Genomic DNA, 21,809 nt, shown 5'->3' on the forward strand with positions numbered 1-21,809 from the left:
GGGGGGGGGGGAAATGGCCTGACCAAATTTTAGAAACTACTATTGGGCAGCGAACATTGCAATAGTCAGGAAGTGGGTAGTAGGGGAGGGGTTGGGGTGCGGGTGGAGGCAGCCTCATGTAGGGGCACAAGTTTAGGGGCACTATTAATGGTGCCTCTGCCATTTCGGTACCCCACAAGCCCGGTAGTAGTGGCTGCTGGTGTGGGGTCAGTAGCAGAAGCATATGGGGGTGGAGGGAGCATTGGTATGGGCACCAATTTGTGGCAACCATTGGTTTGCACAGGGGGGGGTTCCAGGAGTGGCAATGCGCTGGGATTGAGCGGTTTGGGGACATGTTTATTGATGGGGCTTTCTGCGTTTGGAGAAATTGAAGGAGGACTTTAGCTGCCTGGTGGAAATGGGTTCTGCTACTTGCAGGCGAGGGACTTTGTGCAGAGGCAGGTTTTGACCTTTCCACCCCAGGGGGTACAGGACAAGGGAGTGTTGAAAACAGGAATGGGGGCGGGGACGGTCTTGGAAGCTTATGAAGAGCTCATGGAATGTGAGGGGGGGCGGGGATGAAAGTGAGAGAAAGAACTGGGCAGAGAATTAGAGGCGGGGTTGTAGGAGGATGCACTGAGTACCTGCGTAGAGTCAACACGTCCTCGTTGTGTGCCAGGCTTAGCCTGATACAATTCACAGTGGTCCACAGGGCGCATATGACTGTGGTCAGAATGAGCAGGTTCTTTGAAAGGGCGGAGGACAGGTGTGGGTGGTGTGCGGGTGGGCCCGCAAATCATGTCCATATGTTTTGGGCATGTCCGAGGCTTAGGGGATTTTGGCAGGGATTTGCCGATGTCACGTCAAAGGTATTGAAAGTATGGTGGTTCCGAATCCAGAGGTTGCAATTTTTGGTGTGTCGGAAGACCCAGGAGTCCAGGGGGGTGAGAGAGGCTGATGTTTTGGCCTTTGTCTCACTGGTAGCCCAGAAACGGATCTTATTGGCGTGGAGGGACACGGAACCCCTGAAATCGAGGGTATGGGTTAGTGACATGGCCGGGTTTCCCAGGCTTAAGAAGATCACGTTCGCCCGAGGGAATCGATGCTAGGGTTCGCCCGGAAGTGGCAGCCATTTATCAACCTCTTTGGGGAAAATTAAGCTATCAACTGGGAGGGGGGGTAAAAGGAAAGAGGGAAGCATGAGGATTGGATGAGGAAATAGTTAGTAGGAAAGGGGGATTGGGGAATGGTGTATGCAAGCCATGTTGGCTGGGTTGGTTGTTGGTTGGGTGGGTGTTATTTACTTTGTTGTTTTTCCTCTTGAAAATTGTTAAAATTATATATGCCTTAATAAAAATACATTTTTAAAAAAATAGTCTGCACCAACCCTCCGAAAGAGCACCCGAACTAGGCCCAATCCTCCTCCCTATCCCTGTAACCCCACCTAATCGTTAGGCACTAAGGGACAATTTAGCATGGCCAATCCACATAACCTGCACATCTTTGCACTGCGGGAGGTAACCGGAGCACCCGGCGGAAATCCACACAAACACGGGAAACATGCAAACTTTACAGTCGCCCAAGGTCGGAATCGAACCCTTGTACCTGGCGTTGTGAGGCAGAAGTGCTAACCACTGTATCACTGTAACTACCTCAGACCAAACTTTCCACAGGCTTCGCAAATATTAACATTCACAATATGGATATATTCAATATACATCAAAATTCATGATAACTGGTTTAATTGTAAGCAAATTGCCCAATCTTTATCTCAAATCAAATGTCTGCCGAGCTTTGCCTGGCTTCATTATTTCTAGTTGAACAGGTTGAGATCATAAAAAGATGATATCAGGACCAAACTAGCAAGTCAAAGAAATACAAATTAACATCTCATTCCGAGATTTAAAAGTATCTGGTGTTATTCTTTGTGTACAAAACTTCATAGAAACAGATTCTGTTTCTGTGCAAAACTCCCACTGAATGTATCTAAATTACAGAAAGCAGGTTGCATACATTACACCTGCAATTTCTAGAACATTGAAGATTACGGGCAGTCTAATTAAGGTGTTTGAAGGAATTGATAGTTTCTCACATCTAATAATAATAATTGCTTATTGTCACAAGTAGGCTTCAATGAAGTTACTGTGAAAAGCCCCTAGTCGCCACATTCCGGCGGCTGTTTGGAGGCCGGTACAGGAATTGAACCCGCACTGCTGGCACTGTTCTGCATTACATTACAAGCCAGCTGTTTAGCCCACTGTGGTAAACCAGCCGCTGATCAACTTGACGAGGCGGGAGGAGTCCAGAACAAGGGGGAAAACATTACAACATGAGCTGAGCCAATGGTGATGTCAGGAAGCACTTTATCCACACAAAGTACCAGTGGCGCACCATTCCCAATTGTAGGACAAATAGTGAGCGCCATTCCCCTCTCTTGCTTTTGCTAGTTCCCACACAATTACAATTAAAAATGTAAAATGCTGGCGGAGTGCACAGGAGACGGGTGTGATCATGTGGTGGGGGAAACCTTTCAGTGGTGAAATCTGCAGTCAGCTGGCAATATAGTAGGTACAGATGGGCTACACAAGAATCTTTTAGACAGAAGAGCAAAATTATTGCAGCCTGAACTTTCCGACCCAACTCCATTGCCATTAACAAAAGATTTATTTGGAGTGCAAAGACAACATGGGTGTTTTTCAAATTTAGATCTTACTTGTAAACATTTCACACTACATTGATGTGCACATCACCGCTAGTTGTAACTAGTTTGGTCAGAGAGCTAAGCGCACTGGAGCAAAAGCAAAATACTGCAGATGCTGGAAATCTGAAATACAAACAGGAAGTGCTATCAGCATATGTGGAGAGAGAAACAGATAATGTTTTGAGTTGAATATGACTTTTTGACGTTATCTCTATTGCTCGCATCAAGGATACTACAGACCAGTTGGGTTTTTCCAGCATTTCTTGTTTTCATTTAAGTTAAATGTGCTGACACACCTGGAGATTAGCATGCAAAGATGGTTACAGGGAACTTATGGACATTTCTTTATTGTGGAAGAAACAATGGTGTATTTTGCATTCACTCTTTATTGAATGTTCACCGAAGTGTTTGTTGTTGTACTGGCCACTTGGGACATGGCTGAACTTGTAGGCTCAGCTGGCCCATCCTTCAATGTATTATAAAGGCCACTGTCCCGAGGTTACGCTCAGCGGGGATAACGGAAATGTTTTAGGTGAAAGTACTATAAAGGGCTCTCTCTGCCAGCCAACACCCAGAGCTGGACCTACATGTGGACAGCACTGACACCACCCTTTGGGCCCCTCATTTCCTTACCTCGACAAACCGTTTCCCCCCCTCCACAACCAGGACACCAGGTCCTTCCCATTTCACTCCTCCATGCTTCGGACTCCACTCTCCGTCCTCCTTTGGATCCCTTTTCTGCTCCACCATGCTCCCGACCCCATCCTACACAACCCCCACCACTGGACTCACCCTTGCCAGTCCCAAGCCACCACGCAAGCTGCCATTCTCCTGTTCCCAAAACTGCTACCGCAGAGCTCCACAATAAAATCCACTGACCTCACACACAGCTGAACAAAGACAACTGGTGCAGGCCATCTTTAAATGAACTTGATCCGAGTGCGACAAGAGTCTTGTGCACTACTGACTTTATCACAAAAGGTAGGAAATATCTAAAAAAGCTTTACACAAATGAGTATTCATGGCATGCAAATGTTTCACAAGTGGAAAATCACCACAGGACAATGTGAGGCCTGACACACCACAAACACACCCCTGACTTAATCTCTGCACCTCAACCCTCATTAGAAAATCAACATTTCTACTCCCACCTAATTCAACGGAATTCCACATTTCCCAATTTTGCAAGCAAAATAAAATCCCTCCCCAAAAGGCAATGGAAATCAGGAACTCTCTCCCCTCAAAAATCTGTTAAAGGTCAATTGGAAATTTCAGCTGAGTTTGGTACCAAATTTTTGACAGCCAAGAGGATATTTGAAGAGATAAATGAAGTTGAGATACAAATGATTCATGATCACGATCAAATAGTGGTACAGGATTGAGGGGCTAAATGGCTTCGGTTCACTGCCTTTTCAGATACACAAATCACTATTCTGTTCAAATTCAAAAAAAATTTTTTAAACAAAATTTATACTGTCCCACCTTCAGCTACTGTGTGTTCTACATTTAGCACAGTGGGCTAAACAGCTGGCTTATAATGCAGAACAAGGCCAGGAGGGTGGGTTCAATTCCCGGACCGGCCTCTCCGAACAGGTGCCGGAGTGTGACAACTAGCGGCTTTTCACAGTAACTTCACTGAAGCCTACTTGTGACAATAAGTAATTATTATACATTTGGACACATTACTGTACACTGGCAAGCAGGGCATGATAATATTGAAGGTGATAATCATCTATCTACTCCAAATGTAGACCTTAATCTCTATTAACTACCATTGGCAAAAGTAAAAGAACAGAAAATGCTGGAAACATTTGTGGTAACCTGACACGGCCTAGTTTTGAGCCTGATTAAATTAGATATCATAAATTAAAGAATTGAACACTTTAAATTAAACTGCAGTCCAAACCTCAGGCAGGCTGATGGGAATTAGGACTTGGTCAAGTCAAATAAACAAGCCATAGACAAACTGCCAGAATTGTCTGGACCTACCCAGTCAATCACATATTATGAGATTATCGATCCTATTGACATACATCGATTTGTTTTGGGCAACGCAGACCGAGCGAGACTCTTGGGCACCCAGAGTTGCTGCCATTACCTCATATGGCACAGGTTATATCCACGAACACCACTTGGAGGTGGACACCTGGGGGGTGGGCCCCGGTGTCCTGTCAAGTGGACATCAAGAAACCCATTGGGCCGCCCTCCCCCCCCCCCCTTCTCCTCCGTGAGACCTCATTGGCTGGCAGCCAAAGGCGTTTCTGGAAAGGAAGAGAGGGAGGGGGATAAAGATGCATGCCCAAGACTCGACATGGGAGGTGACCTTGATCATCCAGACGACTGACCAAAGAAGAAAGGAAGGAAGCTGCGAGCAACAACCACCTTTGTGACGACAAACCAGAAAGACTCGGGAATCGGACCCACTGTTCAACAAAGCCATCTTTGCAGATAGTATAACCGAATCTTTGGTATCTCATATTGTTTGTGGGTTAATTTAAGGGTTAATATTATGTTTGTTAAATAAAATTGGTTGAATTTTACACTGGTGTTGTATTTTGTTCTCCTCGCTACTAAAGACATCTGGGTATAACATTTAAGTAAATAGACTGGTCGTGGTATCTGAATTGGGCAAATACAACACAATCAATCAGCAGGTCAGGCAGCATGTGAAGAGAGAAAGGAAAGAACTTATTCAGTTATCCATGTGTGGCTAACATATTGGACAACCCTTACACAATCAGTGAAATATTAGAAAAATAAAGTGAACAACTGAAAGCGAAGTTTGTGTGCCACTTACTGGGGCCAGAGCCACGGAACTTTATAACCACAACTTAGCTGTGTGTCATTCTCACCATAATCTTAACAAAACTGAGCCCAAAATTTGTCTTCATATTTTTAAGTTATCTTTGGATTAGATTAGCCTATGAATGACTTTGGCATTTTTTTTCCATACCAGTCCCAGATACTGGGATCCCACTGAACTCTCAAGTACCTGCCCTTACTTGTTCAATTTAATGTGGCATCTTTGCCAAAACTTTTTAATCCCTATTTAAACTCCAGCAGCTCCATTTTCACAATCATACACCATGGAACTAATTTTCAAGTTCTCTTGACGGTACTAAAGCCAGGACTCACTGCAGCATGAAGTATTATAAACAAAGCAATGTGCATAGGCAAAACAACTTCATTACATTTTCCAAATACAGTTTTTATTTGCATGTTGCTTTATGACAAATATTGAATGCAAAACATGTGCTAGATGCAAAATAAATTAGCTCCTGGCTTCTTGGCTCAGGTGGCGTGATCTTGAAACCATTGTTATCACATAAATTTTCAAGACTATAAGAATTTTAAAAGCACTGGAGTAATTTTCCTGTTTTGTTGAGACATTGGCCCGGTCAGCGGCGGATCTGTGGAGATCAGTCTAGGACACAAGATGCACATTGAGAGCTCACAGATGTGTAACACGCAGACCTCAGAGGAATTGCCCAGAAATTGTGCGCTCCCTGGAACCCTCTGCGAATGGCTCTGTTAGAGTTGGAGACTATGGACAGTCCCACAGCTGTTCACTGAATAGTTACCCAGAAAATGCTGTGAAGGAAAAACCTAGTCCAACTCGCAAGTAACTGTAGACTGAACCACCTCAGTCACTGAGCCCCTGACTTCCACCAACCCACCTGCCAGTTCACCCACTTACCTCACCCACCCTACACAATGATGTGGAGATGCCGGCGTTGGACTGGGGTGAGCACAGTAAGAAGTCTTACAACACCAGGTGACCTGAAGAAGGAGTAGTGCTCCGAAAGCTAGTGTTTGAAACAAACATGTTGGAATTTAACCTGGTGTTGTAAGACTTCTTACTGTGCTCACCCTACACAATCACACATTCATCCACCCTTTCATTAATTAACTAACCTTCACAATGGCCATTTAATAATAATAATCTTTATTAGTGTCACAAGTAGGTTTAAGGTTTACATTAACACTGCAATGAAGTTACTGTGAAAATTCCCTAGTTGCCACATTCCGGCACCTGTTCGGGTACAGGGAGGGAAAATCAGAAAAACCAAATCACCTAAACAAGCACATCTTTTGAGACTTGTGGGAGGAAACCGGAGCACCCGGAGGAAACTCACGCAGGCGCGGGGAGAACATGCAGACTCCGCACAGTCACCCAAGCCGGAATCGAATCCAGGTCACTGGCGCTGTGAAGCAACAGTGCTAACCACTGTGCTACCGTGCCACCTCATTTTAATTTGTCTCATGGCAGCTAGTGCTGTAAAAAGAGTTGGGGGAGTGGGGAGTCTTCCACCCCAATGCTACTCCGCTATATGGAGTTCTTCACATTTCTGGAGAAGTGGACTTGGAAGAACTGGTCAGGAATACGGAGTTGCTTCAGGGTGCAGAAAAGTACAATCAGTGCAGCAATCCGACAGTGACAGCCGTTTCTCAGAATATCTCAGCATTCTGTTCAAAATCCAAATGTAGAAGTGTGGCAGCTGATTATGGACTTCATTTTCCTCACATTTTCCAGTTGTTATCTGCAACAGTTCTAGATTCAACGCTAGAGACCAAGCACGAATTAGGTTGAGATTTAGTGAAAATGACAAAAGGTGTGGTTGAAGTGGAATGCACTTTGACATGGGCACAAATGTAGGACGATGGATGAAGAGAGTCGCAGAGTGCACGGAAGTAACAAGCGAATGGATTCATAACAAGGCAGAAACAGAACAAGAATATTCTAACAAGACATTCAATCAGTTTAATGCTATACTGAAAATCTGATATAATTCTGCTTTTTTATCAGTGGTGTGGGCAGCCTTAATCAAGCGATACTGGGAAATGATTAAATCCGATTGAAGCAAGCAGAAATTATTTCTTCAATTTCACGTAATCCTGGCTTCACCCAGATCAGAATTACTCAATTAGGCATATGATAGTCAAATTTTATGTAGTGACAATAAAATGAAGCTGACAAGTGCATTTAGAAATTGATAAAAATGTCACCCATTTATATTTTTTCTTTATTCTTTCATGGAAGGTGGATGTCGTTAGCAAGGCCCGTATTTGTTGTCCATCCATAATTGCTTTTGAATTGAGTGGCTTGCTTGGCCAATTCAGAGAAAATTTCAAAGTAACATGTAGGCCATACCAGATAACGGTGGCAGATTCCCTCATTTGAAGGACATGAGTGAACCGGATGGGGTTTTTTTTACAACAAATTGACAGTGGTCACCGTTACGGAGATCAGCTTTATATTCCAAATTGAATTCAAATTCCACCAGCTGCCATGGTGAGATTTGAACCTGGACCAATTGTCTGGGCCTCTGGATTGCTAGGCCAGTGACATTACCTCTGTGCCACCATTTCCCCTGGGTTACTTTGAGGTAAAAATAATGGTGATGCCATCAGCACTCTGTTCCTTACATGGAAAACAGACATGCAGAGATCAGGATGTCGCTGTGCAAGATTCCTCCTAAATATTCCTAAACAAATCATCTGGTCATCTGAATCACCATTCAAATGCATTGCTACAGATACAGACTAAACTCAAATTGTTAGGGCTTGCCCAATCCCATGCAAGTACCCTTTTAATAGCATGGCAAGTCTTAATCACTATCAAATAACCTCACTGGTGCTGAAAATTAATAAGTATGGAATCCCATTCCTTCAGAATTTAAACATTATTGGAGATCTTTTTAAAAAATGAAACTCAACTTAAATGGTTATTTTTTTTGTCTTGTCTCTCATTCCTGAACCAATCTCCCCCCCCCCCCTCCCCCCACTTCTATTGTGCTTTCTGTAACTGATTTGACATTGAATTCAATATTCTTAGTGGCATGTCCCTGTTCAGTTTTCGTTCTACTTATTAGCAATCCTTCAATTGATTGGTTTACATATGCAAATATTTGCACTGTTTGAACAGATTCCAGATGCACTGTAACGTGTTCATGGTTTTTGGATGGTTGGCTGACAAACATTTCCAGTGCTGAAGCTATTGTCAAATGCAAGTCTAACAAAGCCCCCATTTTGAACCAAATCCAGCCCATTATAATTCCACCAGATGTATTTTACTGGAAATGTTGGCTCTGACCTCTTGATCAAAGAACACTAACATTAACACTAACATCATAAACTGTGACTGAACAATAAAAATTATATTCAGCCAAGTTCCTCCTAATTGGAATACATGTTTCGTGATTTGGAGCTTTTTAAATAAGTTTCGCTGTGGATTTGTTCGAGAAGGAGTCCATTTCTGGTGTACTGCATAAATGACATATTATAGAATAGTGAATATCAGGCACAGATTTTGAACATGTAATCTAATCAAAGATTTTAGATGACAAACCACGAGAGCAAACTCAACTGATATATAAACATCAGCTGAACCCATCAATTAGATTACAGACTTGTAATCTCTCCCTGGGATTTAAAAATAATCATTATTATATGGGAAATGGAGGGGTGGGAGGGAAGATGAAAGGGAATGAAGGCTAGAGTTTGCAATGTGTCAGCATCAGCCATCTTTCAATTGGCAATTTACTTCATGACCTTAACACAAATTAATGTGCAGTTACCATATTTTGCGTGATAATCCAGATGACGAGAAAACTCTAGTTCAACAGAAATTTACATTGAAATTATAGCTATTCAACATACACTTCCTATGTAATACCGGATCCAGAAAATATTCAATGGTGACACCCTTAAATACCACATGACAAAGTCAGCAGTGCACGGGGAGTGGTGATCAAAAAGAAACAGTCTATTAATATCATGGATCATACTGACTTTACATAATTTTAACTTTCTTAGGTTAAATTACACCAGTTGCTCAATACAAAATATCAGTGAGGCACAGATCAATAAAATTTTGAATGTGTTCAGTGTCTGAGTTAACCAAGCCCCTGTTGAAGAGAATCAGCAGGGGCACAATAAGCCATTTCTTCATTAAAAATCTACAGAGAAATTATAGGCAGCTAAGATTCCATTGCTGATTCCATTCCTGTGAGACATGCTGGAAAGTGGACATCAGGGAAGGCCAAGCTTGGGCTCACGTGTGATGCTACCCACAGTAAAACAACTTCCAGCACAATACTTAGTTTGTAAATGTACTTGTGCGAGTTACCATAGGAAGATAGGAAGACTTAATGCTAGCAGAGCATAACATGAATTACATACAACATAAATTGCCTTCAGGGAAGGGAGAAAATAATTTATTTGCTTTGTTATATTCTCAGGATTTGGGATGCGATGGCAAATTGCAAAAGATATAGAAACACCAGAGTAGGTGCACAAAATATTACAATGACTATAAGAGAACCAATAGGTTAAACCCATCACGAAACACCTAAGGTGTTTTCTTCAGAAAATAGAAGGTCCAAGGACAACCTAATAAAGTGGGATTTGATGGAGCAGAAATAGAAAAGATGCTTCCACTTGTCACAGAGACTTAAACTAGAGGACACGGAGATAGCAGTTAATGAATCCAGTCAATTCAGAAGAATCAAATTTTCTGAGAGATTATTCGAATGCAGGACTTGCAACACAGGGAGTAAAGGATAGCACAGGTGCACTGAAAGGGAAGCTACACAAGTACATGGGAGATCTTGTGGTGCCATGGATAGCATTCCTCCGTCTGAGGCAGAAGCTCCATACCCAAGTGCCACCCCAGGATGGCCACGCAAGATGTATCCTGAACAGGTTGACGGCCAGACAGATTCAGTATCAACACATTCCAGTCAAAAGTAATAAGAGCAAGAGAGATGCCTGGTTACTATGAGACAGAAAGAACATTGGCTGCTCTACCATCGCTACCCACAGCTCCAGCTTACACGTTAGTGTCCAAGTGCATATTGCCATCGCAAGTTTGACAACGAGTGAACCATAATACACTAGCAGAGAAGTACAAGAGGGAGAAAAGATCAGAAGAATATACAGATAGAATGAGATTAGAGTATGAGGTGGCTTGTATGGATACTAGCATAGAACAGCTGAGGCAAATGGTCTGTTTCTATCCTGTTAATTCTATATAATTCTATGTAACTGCTCGAATAAGGAAATCAAATAGTTTGAACAAGTGATGACAATATAGCACAAATAATTTTAAGGCTGGTTCAGGTTTAACGTTTACATAATGCCTTAGTTGAAACTTCCATTTCAGTAACTTAAATAGTTTAACAGGGAATCTTCCACCAATTGTAACTTAAATAGTATTACAGGGAACTCTCACCAATTTAATGCGCCATATTTTTTGGTACACAAGGCAAACATTTTTCTCCAGAAAATCAGGCCTAGTCTTATACACCGCTTCAACTTACCTACCATTTAAGTGGATTTTAGACACCGATGCCTTGCAAATAAATCCAAGCAAACACCATGCCGCATACCAAAATGCCTCCGGTCAAGTCACGTCAATCCTGTACTGCAGGATTCAAGTCGGAAGTCATTACATATGCAGATAAAAATGGCGGGAGCTCACCATAAGTACAGAATTAGCGAGAAAAATATACGGGACTGGCGTAAGGCACAGGATGTATTGTGTTCAACCAAGGCAACCAAAAATGTGTGAAGAATGTGTGACCAATTTGAGCTGCATGCCGCGGATTAAATACAGTTCAGCCCTGTCTGAAGGCCAGACAGATTGCTCCAGACAGAAATACTAATTTTATCGACAATCCATTGTAGTGTTTCCGTTTTATTTGAAGGAGAAGCAAGACAACTTTCCCACTTTTGTCAAGAGGAACATTGAGGAAGAGCACCTACAGTATCTATCCTAAATATGGACAAAGTGCCTAAGGAGGAGGTTATGAATGGATTCATCAAAACTGGGATAATTAGCAGACAAGAGAGACAAGAGACTCAGCCAGAGGAAAATAATGACATGGAAGCTAAAGAGAACTACAGTCCTTCCCTCAGCCCCAAGCTAATGGAGAGCCTCCACTTAGAGGGAGGATGAAGAATTCAAAGGTTTCTCTGATGTAGAGTAAACGGTGTTGAAAGTGTTCATAGTCTGTTAGTCATGAGCTAATATACAGTTTTACAGTTGTCTTGGGAATAATGTTTGCTCCAAGTTTATCATTGTCAGTGAACCAGATTTGGATTTGCTAAAATAAATTGAGAGATTTTTCATTTTCATTGATAAAGGTACTAACTAAATAGATTAATTTTTTTCTGATCTGGTCTCGTCTCATACACCGCTTCAACTTATATATTAATGGAGGTCAATAAAATCGTAAATCTAATCAATTCGACTTGTGCACCAAAGAATATGATATATCTCTTTTGTAGTACAATTTTAAGTTAACCTGACGTATCAACTGCCCGATGACTGCAAACATGACACAGCTACAGGGAAACATACAAGAGGAAAGGAGAACATCACTGGCGGGTCCGCAAAGACCCGGAGTGGCGGGTCCGCAAAGACCCGGAGTGGCGGGTCCGCAACGCAAAGACCCGGAGTGGCGGGTCCGCAACGCAAAGACCCGGAGTGGCGGGTCCGCAACGCAAAGACCCGGAGTGGCGGGTCCGCAACGCAAAGACCCGGAGTGGCGGGTCCGCAACGCAAAGACCCGGAGTGGCGGGCCCGCAACGCAAAGACCCGGAGTGGCGGGCCCGCAACGCAAAGACCCGGAGTGGCGGGCCCGCAACGCAAAGACCCGGAGTGGCGGGCCCGCAACGCAAAGACCCGGAGTGGCGGGCCCGCAACGCAAAGACCCGGAGTGGCGGGCCCGCAACGCAAAGACCCGGAGTGGCGGGCCCGCAACGCAAAGACCCGGAGTGGCGGGCCCGCAACGCAAAGACCCGGAGTGGCGGGCCCGCAACGCAAAGACCCGGAGTGGCGGGCCCGCAACGCAAAGACCCGGAGTGGCGGGCCCGCAACGCAAAGACCCGGAGTGGCGGGCCCGCAACGCAAAGACCCGGAGTGGCGGGCCCGCAACGCAAAGACCCGGAGTGGCGGGCCCGCAACGCAAAGACCCGGAGTGGCGGGCCCGCAACGCAAAGACCCGGAGTGGCGGGCCCGCAACGCAAAGACCCGGAGTGGCGGGTCCGCAACGCAAAGACCCGGAGTGGCGGGTCCGCAACGCAAAGACCCGGAGTGGCGGGTCCGCAACGCAAAGACCCGGAGTGGCGGGTCCGCAACGCAAAGACCCGGAGTGGCGGGTCCGCAACGCAAAGACCCGGAGTGGCGGGTCCGCAACGCAAAGACCCGGAGTGGCGGGTCCGCAACGCAAAGACCCGGAGTGGCGGGTCCGCAACGCAAAGACCCGCACTGGCGGGTCCGCAACGCAAAGACCCGCACTGGCGGGTCCGCAACGCAAAGACCCGCACTGGCGGGTCCGCAACGCAAAGACCCGCACTGGCGGGTCCGCAACGCAAAGACCCGCACTGGCGGGAACGCAAAGACTCGCACAGACGGGTTCACAAAGATACACAAACACAAGATTGAAAGAAGGTGGAGAACTAAAATGAAACGTTCTCACAATGTCTTATGAACTATGCTATAATGATTAGCTGCACCTCCATGCTTTCATTTTTAAACTGTCTCCTGCTCAGAATTTATTCCACATTTCTCAACACCTGTTTCATTCTCTCCATACTGCTACTGACTAGTTGTCACTTTATGCACCTTTCTGTATTTATTTACTTTTCACTCCTTCGTTCCCCCCCACCCCAACATCAACAATTTGCAAACGTGTCACATACTTCTTTGGTTCTGCTCCATTTTTTGCATTTGTTTGGTTGTCTTTCCCTTCCTCTGTCCTTTCAACCATTTCCACATGAATCCATTTTTAATTTACAGTTACGCGATCACTGCCCATGGCGAATTTTGAAGCCAACCAAATGCATTTGGCAAGGACCAGTCCAGCAAGCAAACCAAGACGTGTGCACAGCCGCTCAGGGAGAGGTGATCCAGATTAGGGAAGCCAAAAGGCTGACCACTTTATGTCCTGGTCACACAAGAGAAAAGTGAAAACTGCTAACAAAAAGAAAATAAGGTAAAAATGGAATAGAACCATAGAATTCCTACAATGCTGAAGGGGACCATTCCACCCATCGAGTCTGCACTGACCCAGGCCCAAACCCCACACTATTCTCATAACCCCAGCTAACTGACACATCTTTGGATACTAAGGGGCAATTTATCATGGGCAATCACCCAGCCTGCACTTCTTTGGACTGTGGGAGGAAACCGGAGCACCCGGAGGAAAGCCACGCAGACAGATGGAGAAAGTGCAAACTCCACACAGTCACCCAAAGCTGGAACTGAACCCGGGATTCTGGTGCTGTGAGGCAGCAATGCTAACCACTGTGCCACCGTGTGCGCCATAATAGGATAAGTATTTTTTATTTGTTTTTAAATGACCACCTTATATTCTTGAGGAATTGTTAGGATGCATTTTTTTAAAAATCATTCTTGAGATCGGAGCATCATAGCCAGGCCAGCAGTTATTTACCCTGACTGCCTTTGAGGAACTACTTCAGTCATCTGGTGAAGGTGTTCCCACAGTGCTGTTAGGTAGAAATTTATACACTCCAAGTCCAGTGGCAATGATGGAATGGCAACATATGCCCAATTCAGGATGGTATGTGGCATGAAAGTGACGGGTAATTCCACACATCTGCTACTCTTGCCCTACTAGATGGTAAGAGGTCATGAATTTGGAAGATAACATAAAACGACGGGCCATTCTCAGTCATGCGAGGCACTACAATGTCAGGCGTTGACAAGATGCACCAAATCGTTAAACAATAAAAGAAAAACAAATTACTGCAAACCCTCAAAGTTTGATTACTCCTAGGGCAGCACGGTGGTGCAGTGGTTAGCACTGCCACCTCACAGCGCCGAGGACCCGCGTTCGATCCCGGCCCTGGGTCACTGTCCGTGTAGAGTTGCACATTCCCCCCGTGTCTTCGTGGGTCTCACACCCACATCCCAAAGATGTGCAGGTTAGGTGGATTGGCCACCCTAAATTACCCCTTAACTGGGGGGAAAAAAAGTTTGATTACGCCTCAGGTTGCTCCAAACCGAAGAAAGATAAACAGAAGAATGTTGTAATGAAGAAATGACAGCCGAGATATCAAGCTGGCATTTCTATCTCCAGAAGCTGAAGGGCCAGCTGTGTTTTTCCAGTAAACACTGCAGATTGTCAGATTCCAGTAAAGACATTTTACTTCACAGAATTAGAATGACGTGCCACTATTTGGTCACCCAGCTAGTGACCAACCACCCCCCCTCCATAATAAACCTCACTGCCGTTCCATATCTGGCAACAGTAATCAAACTGCACTCCCATTAAGCACTCAAAAGTAACATTAAGTATTAAAGTGTAGGATCACCATCTGAAAAGCTTTGATTACATGAGAATGAACATATAACAAGTAGCCAGCCTATTCTAAAGATAATGAAACTATAAGTTGAAATGTATATTTGCACATGGATAACAAGTATTATGCACAAGTACCCAAGTGGCTGTTCTCCATCTGGATTCTGCCGATCACAGATCGGTGAAAAGTCACAATTCAAACATCCACTTCATAGCAATAAAACTAAAAATAAAATAAAACTTCAAAACTACAGAGCAAATCACTAGGGGCTGGTTTAGCACAGGGCCAAAGAGCTGGCTCTTAAAGCAGACCAAGGCAGGCCAGCAGCACGGTTCAATTCCCGGATCAGCCTCCCCGAACAGGCGCCGGAATGTGCCAACTGGGGGCTTTTCACAGTAACTTCATTTGAAGACTACTTGTGGCAATAAGTGATTTTCATTCATTTTAATGCATTTCCTTGTTTGAGAATTTGTGCTTTAATTAAACTTTGACACCTTATAATTTAGGCAATTAAGATCCTTTCAAATAATCCAAGGTGACTTTTATGTGGCACTTCCAAGTAGTAGCTGGAGTAATCCACTTCCAACACAAGATTTAAAATTGAGTATACCTATCGGTTAAGAATATCTCCTGTACTGTGGCTCAGAAAGCAGAGACCAAACAATTGACTAAAGTGCTCATTGGGGCTGCAATTCAGGTGACCATCAGGTGAAAATTCCCTCATAAAATGCTTCAGCTTCAACACAGCCACAGGGATGATCCTGTTCTTCTTCAGGTGTATTTCCTCATTCCTCTAAGAATTGAAAAATGAAACGAAAATCGCTTGTCACGAATAGGCTTCAATGAAGTTACTGTGAAAAGCACCTAGTCGCCACATTCCGGCGCCTGTCCGGGGAGGCTGGTACGGGAATCGAACCGTGCTGCTAGCCTGCTTGGTCTGCTTTAAAAGCCAGTGATTTAGCCCAGTGAGCTAAACCAGCCCCCGAGTGATCAGCACCCCTTTTTCCATTCACCCTGCATCTTCAACACACTATGGTCACAGGGTATTTATTCACTGCACCACGCACCCACCACTGCCACTGGGCATTCATGCCCACACCACCCCCACCGACTATTCATTATTCCCCCTCCCCATTGTTCACTACCCCTTCCCTCACTGTCTCTCTCCCACCACCATCATTGGGTATTCACTATCTCTCTGCCCCACCATCACTGGGTTTACACTGTCTCTCTGCCCCACCATCACGGGGTATTCACTGTCTCTCTGTCCCACCATCACTGGGTATTCACTGTCTCTAAGCTCCACCATCACTGGGTATTCACTGTCTCTCTCTCTCTCTCTCTCTCTCTCTCCCCCTCACCAATATTGGGTATTCACTGTCTCTCTGCCCAACCATCACTGGGTATTCACTGTCTCTCTCCTCCTCCTCACGATCACTGGGTATTCACTGTCTCTCCCTCATCATCACTGGGTATTCACTGCCTCTCCCTCACCAACACTGGGTATTCACTGTCTCTCTGCCCCACCATCACTGGGTATTCACTGTCTCTCTCCCTCACCATCGCTGGGTATTCACTGTCTCTCTCATATCATCACTGGGTATTCACTGTCTCTCTGCCCCACCAATACTGGGTATTCACTGTCTCTCTGCCCCACCAACACTAGGTATTCACTGTCTCTCCCTCACCATCACTGGTATTCACTGTCTCTCTGTCCCACCAACACTGGGTATTCACTGTCCCTCTCACTCCCACCAACACTGGGTATTCACTGTCTCTCTCCTCCTCCTCACGATCACTGGGTATTCACTGTCTCTCCCTCATCATCACTGGGTATTCACTGCCTCTCCCTCACCAACACTGGGTATTCACTGTCTCTCTGCCCCACCATCACTGGGTATTCACTGTCTCTCTCCCTCACCATCGCTGGGTATTCACTGTCTCTCTGCCCCACCATTGCTGGGTATTCACTGTCTCTCTGCCCCTCACAATCATTGGGTATTCACTGTCTCTCTCATATCATCACTGGGTATTCACTGTCTCTCTGCCCCACCAATACTGGGTATTCACTGTCTCTCTGCCCCACCAACACTAGGTATTCAATGTCTCTCTGCCCCACCAACACTAGGTATTCACTGTCTCTCCCTCACCATCACTGGTATTCACTGTCTCTCTGTCCCACCAACACTGGGTATTCACTGTCCCTCTCACTCCCACCAACACTGGGTATTCACTGTCTCTCTGCCCCACCATCACTGGGTATTCACTGTTCCTCTGCCCCACCATCACTGGATAGTCACTGTCTCTCCCTCACCATCACTGGGTATTCACTGTCTCTCCCTCACCATCACTGGGTATTCACTGTCTCTCCCTCACCGTCACTGGGTATTCACTGTCTCTCCCACTCCCACCAACACTGGGTATTCACTGTCTCTCTGCCCCACCAACACTGGGTATTCACTGTCTCTCTGCCCCACCAACACTGGGTATTCACTGTTCCTCTGCCCCACCATCACTGGGTATTCACTGTTCCTCTGCCCCACCATCACTGGGTATTCACTGTTCCTCTGCCCCACCATCACTGGATAGTCACTGTCTCTCCCTCACCATCACTGGGTATTCACTGTCTCTCACCATCACTGGGTATTCACTGTCTCCCACCAACACTGGGTATTCACTGTCTCTCACCATCATTGGGTATTCACTGTCTCTCACCATCACTGGGTATTCCCTGTCTCTCACCATCACTGGGTACTCACTGTCTCTCTGCCCCACCATTACTGGGTATTCACTGTCTCTGCCCCACCAACACTGGGTATTCACCGTCCCTCTCACTCCCACCAACACTGGGTATTCACTGTCTCTCTGCCCCACCAACACTGGGTATTCACTGTCTCTCTGCCCCACCATCACTGGGTATTCACTGTCTCTCTGCCCCACCAACAATGGGTATTCACTGTCTCCCACCAACACTGGGTATTCACTGTCTCACCATCACTGGGTATTCACTGTCTCTCACCATCACTGGGTATTCACTGTCTTTCTCGCTCTCCTCCGCCGCCGCTTTCTGACTCTCCATCGCCACTAACTCACCAGAAGAAAGTGACGGTTCCATCATCAAACACCTCGGACTCGGTGCTCCGCCGGTCCTGCTCCTCCCGCCGCCCCACAGCGCCGCTTTTCCTTGCCGGCTCCCCCCGCTGCTGCTGCTGCCGTCCACCCCCCGTCTCCGGGACACCCAACAAACCATTTGGTTCTCCCGCAGACGGGTTTCTGACTGCATTGCGGATCATGGTGCGCGGACTCCCGGGCACTGCGCTCCCGCTCGCACCCCGGCGGCACCAGCTGCCAAATCACTAACCGGCCTCACGTCCCATCATTGCGCATGTATTAGTCGCCCCCGGAAACCGGAGCCCACACATCACGTCCGGTGACCAGAGCGAGGCTAAGGGGGCGCCTCCTCCAGCCAGAGCGAGGCTGAGGGGCGCCTCCTCCAGCCAGAGCGAGGCTGAGGGGGCGCCTCCCACAGCCAGAGCGAGGCTGAGGGGGCGCCTCCCACAGCCAGAGCGAGGCTGAGGGGGCGCCTCCTCCAGCCAGAGCGAGGCTGAGGGGGCGCCTCCTCCAGCTAGAGCGAGGCTGAGGGGACAGCTCCAGTGACGAGTTCAGTTTCATGTGCTACCGAAGCAATGTACTGGAGTAATTTTGGTGCCAGAGCAATGCTAGGCTCTACAGTCACAAATTTACTTAATAAAAGCAAAATATTGTGGATGCCAGAGAGCTGAAAGAAAAACAAAAAATAGTGGAAAATCTTTGCAGGTTTGGCAGCATCTGTGAAGAGAGAAAAACAGTTAATCATTGAGTGCAATGGATTCTATGGCTTCTTTGGAGCAAATAGAAATAAGAACCGTTGTACATTGAATTATATAAATGCGACTTCCGGTTGCGGCTATGAGGAGCTAAGCCGCACCTTCGGCAGCTCCCGCCAGGAACGGACTTTTGGGCTCTTAAGGGCCCACAGCGGTACTTGCTCGACGGTTCCCGACGTGGGAAGGTGTCTGCAGCGGATCCCCAGTGGTCTATGGTCTTGACCAGGAGTGGGGCCAGCAGAATAGCGGTGGCAGCGCCTAAGAAAAAGCGGGGGAAGAGAATCAAGATGGCGGCCGGCGGAGGCCTCGAGGAATGGAGGCAGTGGGCGCAGGTGCAGCAGGAGACTCTCCAGCGCTGTTTTCAGGAGCTAAAAGTGGAGCTGCTAGACTCGCTGAAGGCAAACACGGACAAGCTGCTGGTGACGCAGACAGCCCAGGGGGTGGAGATCCGTGAGCTCCGACAACAAGCCTCCGAAAGAGAAGATGAGGCCGTGGCCCTCGCGGTAAAGGTGGAGATGCATGAGGCGCTCCATAAGAAGTGGCAGGAGCGGTTCGAGGAGATGGAGAACCGGTCGAGGCGGAAACATTTGTGGATCCTGGGCCTCGCGGAGGGGCTGGAGGGGTCAGACCTGGGGGCCTATGTGGTCGTTTTGCTGAACTCGCTGATGGGAGCTGGGTCCTTCCAGGGGCCCCTGGAGCTGGAGGGGGCCCACAGAATACTGGCCAGGAGGCCCAAGCCGAATGAGCCGCCACGGGCGGTGCTGGTGCGGTTCCACCGGTTCGTTGACCGAGAGTGCGTGCTTAGGTGGGCCAAGAAGGAGCGGAGCAGCAAGTGGGAGAACACGGTAGTGCGGATCTACCAGGACTAGAGTGCGGAGGTGGCTAAGCGGAGGGCCGGGTACAACCGGACGAAGGCGGTGCTCCACAGAAAGAGTGTGAAGTTTGGCATGTTACAACCGGCGCGTCTGTGGGTCACTTACAAGGACCGGCACTTTTATTTTGAGTCCCCGGAGGAGGCGTGGGCCTTTGTGCGGGCCGAGAAGTTGGACTCTGACTGAGGGTCGGGGGTTTGTAAATAACTGTTTTAACTTTGGGTGGGAAGGGTCTTTGTTTTATGCTGTTTCATGCTGTTTTAAGAAGGTTGTGTGTTGTTTCTAGGGCGGGTGGGGTGCTGTCTTTTTTTGCGTGGGCGGGGTCGGGCAGAGGGAAAGCGCGGGCTTTTCTTCTGTTTCCCGCGCTGAGGGTGGATGGGGGCGGGGTCAGAGCTGAGAAGTGCGGGCTTTTTTCCCGCGCAAGAGCGGGAGGAGGTGGGTCTGCTGATGGGTCTGGGGGAGGAGAAGTAGCCCCACGTTGGGAGGGGTCGGAGGTGTAGCGGGAGCTGCCGGGGTCAGTGGCTCACGGGAGTGTTACGGAGGGAGTAACGCGGCTGGGAGGGGTCCTAGCCTGGAGGGGGGGGGTACCGGGCTGCTGCTGATATGGCCAGGAAGGAGCTGGCGTATGCAGGGGGGGGCGGGCTGGGGGTTTGCCGCCTTGGGGAACGGGGCGAGCGGGTGGCGCTGGCCTCGGACGGGCAGGGGACGGGTTATGGCTAGCCGGCAGGGGAGGGGGGCAGGGAGCCCTCTGATCCGGCTGATAACTTGGAATGTGAGGGGGCTGAATGGGCCGGTCAAACAGGCCCGGGTGTTTACGCACCTGAAGGGGCTGAAGGAGGACGTGGCTATGCTCCAGGAGACGCACCTGAAGGTGGCGGACCAGGTTAGACTGAGGAAGGGCTGGGTAGGCCAGGTGTTTCATTCGGGGCTGGATGCAAAAAATCAGGGGGTGGCGATTCTGGTGGGAAAATGGGTGTCGATTGAGGCGTCAACGGTGGTGGCTGACAGTGGAGGGAGGTGTGTGATGGTGAGCGGCAAGTTGCAAGGGGAGCGGGTGGTGCTGGTGAATGTCTATGCCCCAAATTGGGATGATGCGGGTTTTATGCGGCGCATGTTGGGCCGCATTCCAGATCTAGAGACGGGGGGCCAGATACTGGGGGGGGGACTTTAACACGGTGCTGGATCCCCCATTGGATCGATCCATGTCCAGGACGGGCAGGAGGCCCGCGGCGTCTAAGGTGTTGAGGGGGTTTATGGACCAGATGGGAGGGGTGGAACCTTGGAGGTTCGCGAGGCCGAGGGCCAGGGAGTATTCATTTTTTCCCACGTGCATAAAGCCTATTCCCGGATCAATTTATTTGTCCTGACCAGGGGGCTGATTTCGAGGGTGGAGGATGCCGAGTATTCGGCCATAGTCATTTCGGACCATGCCCCGCACTGGGTAGACCTTGAGCTGGGGGAGGAGAGGGACCAGCGCCCGCTCTGGCGCCTGGAGGTGGGACTGCTGGCGGATGAGAAGCGGGTGGGTTCGGGGGTGTATCAAGAGGTACTTAGAGGCCAATGATAATGGGGAGGTCCGGGTGGGGACGGTTTGGGAGGCATTGAAGGCGGTGGTTAGAGGGGAGTTGATTTCCATCCGAGCCCATAGGGAGAGGCGAGAGCAAAGAGAGAGGGAGAGGTTAGCGGGGGAGATGGTGAGGGTGGACAGGAGATACGCGGAGGCTCCGGAGGAGGGACTTTTGAGGGAGCGGCGTAACCTTCAGGCCAAGTTCGACTTGCGGACCACCGGAAAGGCGGGGTCTCAGTGGAGGAAGGCACAGGGAGCGGTGTACGAATATGGGGAGAAGGCGAGTAGGATGCTGGCGCATCAGCTTCGTAAGCGCGACGCGGCCAGGGAGATTGGTGGAGTGACGGATAGGAGAGGCAATGTGGTGCGAAGGGGGGTGGACATTAATGGGGTCTTCAGGGACTTTTATGGGGAATTGTACCGGTCCGAGCCCCCGGTGGAGGGGCGCTTTTTGGACAGGCTGCGATTTCTGAAGGTGGAGGAGGGACAGGTGG

General features: G+C 47.8%; 1 protein-coding gene across 3 annotated transcripts in view; it reads right to left on the reverse strand.

Moving 5' to 3' along the window:
- Positions 1-18,420, reverse strand: part of ptdss2 (phosphatidylserine synthase 2) — a 147,964-nt gene extending 129,544 nt beyond the window's left edge. The window contains exon 1 of one of the 3 annotated variants that reach the window (XM_038807465.1): positions 18,104-18,420. In XM_038807465.1, coding sequence (XP_038663393.1) covers positions 18,104-18,303 — 200 coding nt within the window. In that variant the 5' untranslated portion in view covers positions 18,304-18,420. The remainder of the gene's footprint in view (positions 1-18,103) is intronic. The other 2 variants (XM_038807463.1, XM_038807464.1) reach the window with 2 other exon arrangements.
- Between the last annotated feature and the right edge of the window lie 3,389 nt (positions 18,421-21,809).

Source organism: Scyliorhinus canicula, chromosome 9, assembly GCF_902713615.1.
Source record: "Scyliorhinus canicula chromosome 9, sScyCan1.1, whole genome shotgun sequence".
Taxonomy (NCBI): Eukaryota; Metazoa; Chordata; class Chondrichthyes; order Carcharhiniformes; family Scyliorhinidae; genus Scyliorhinus; species Scyliorhinus canicula.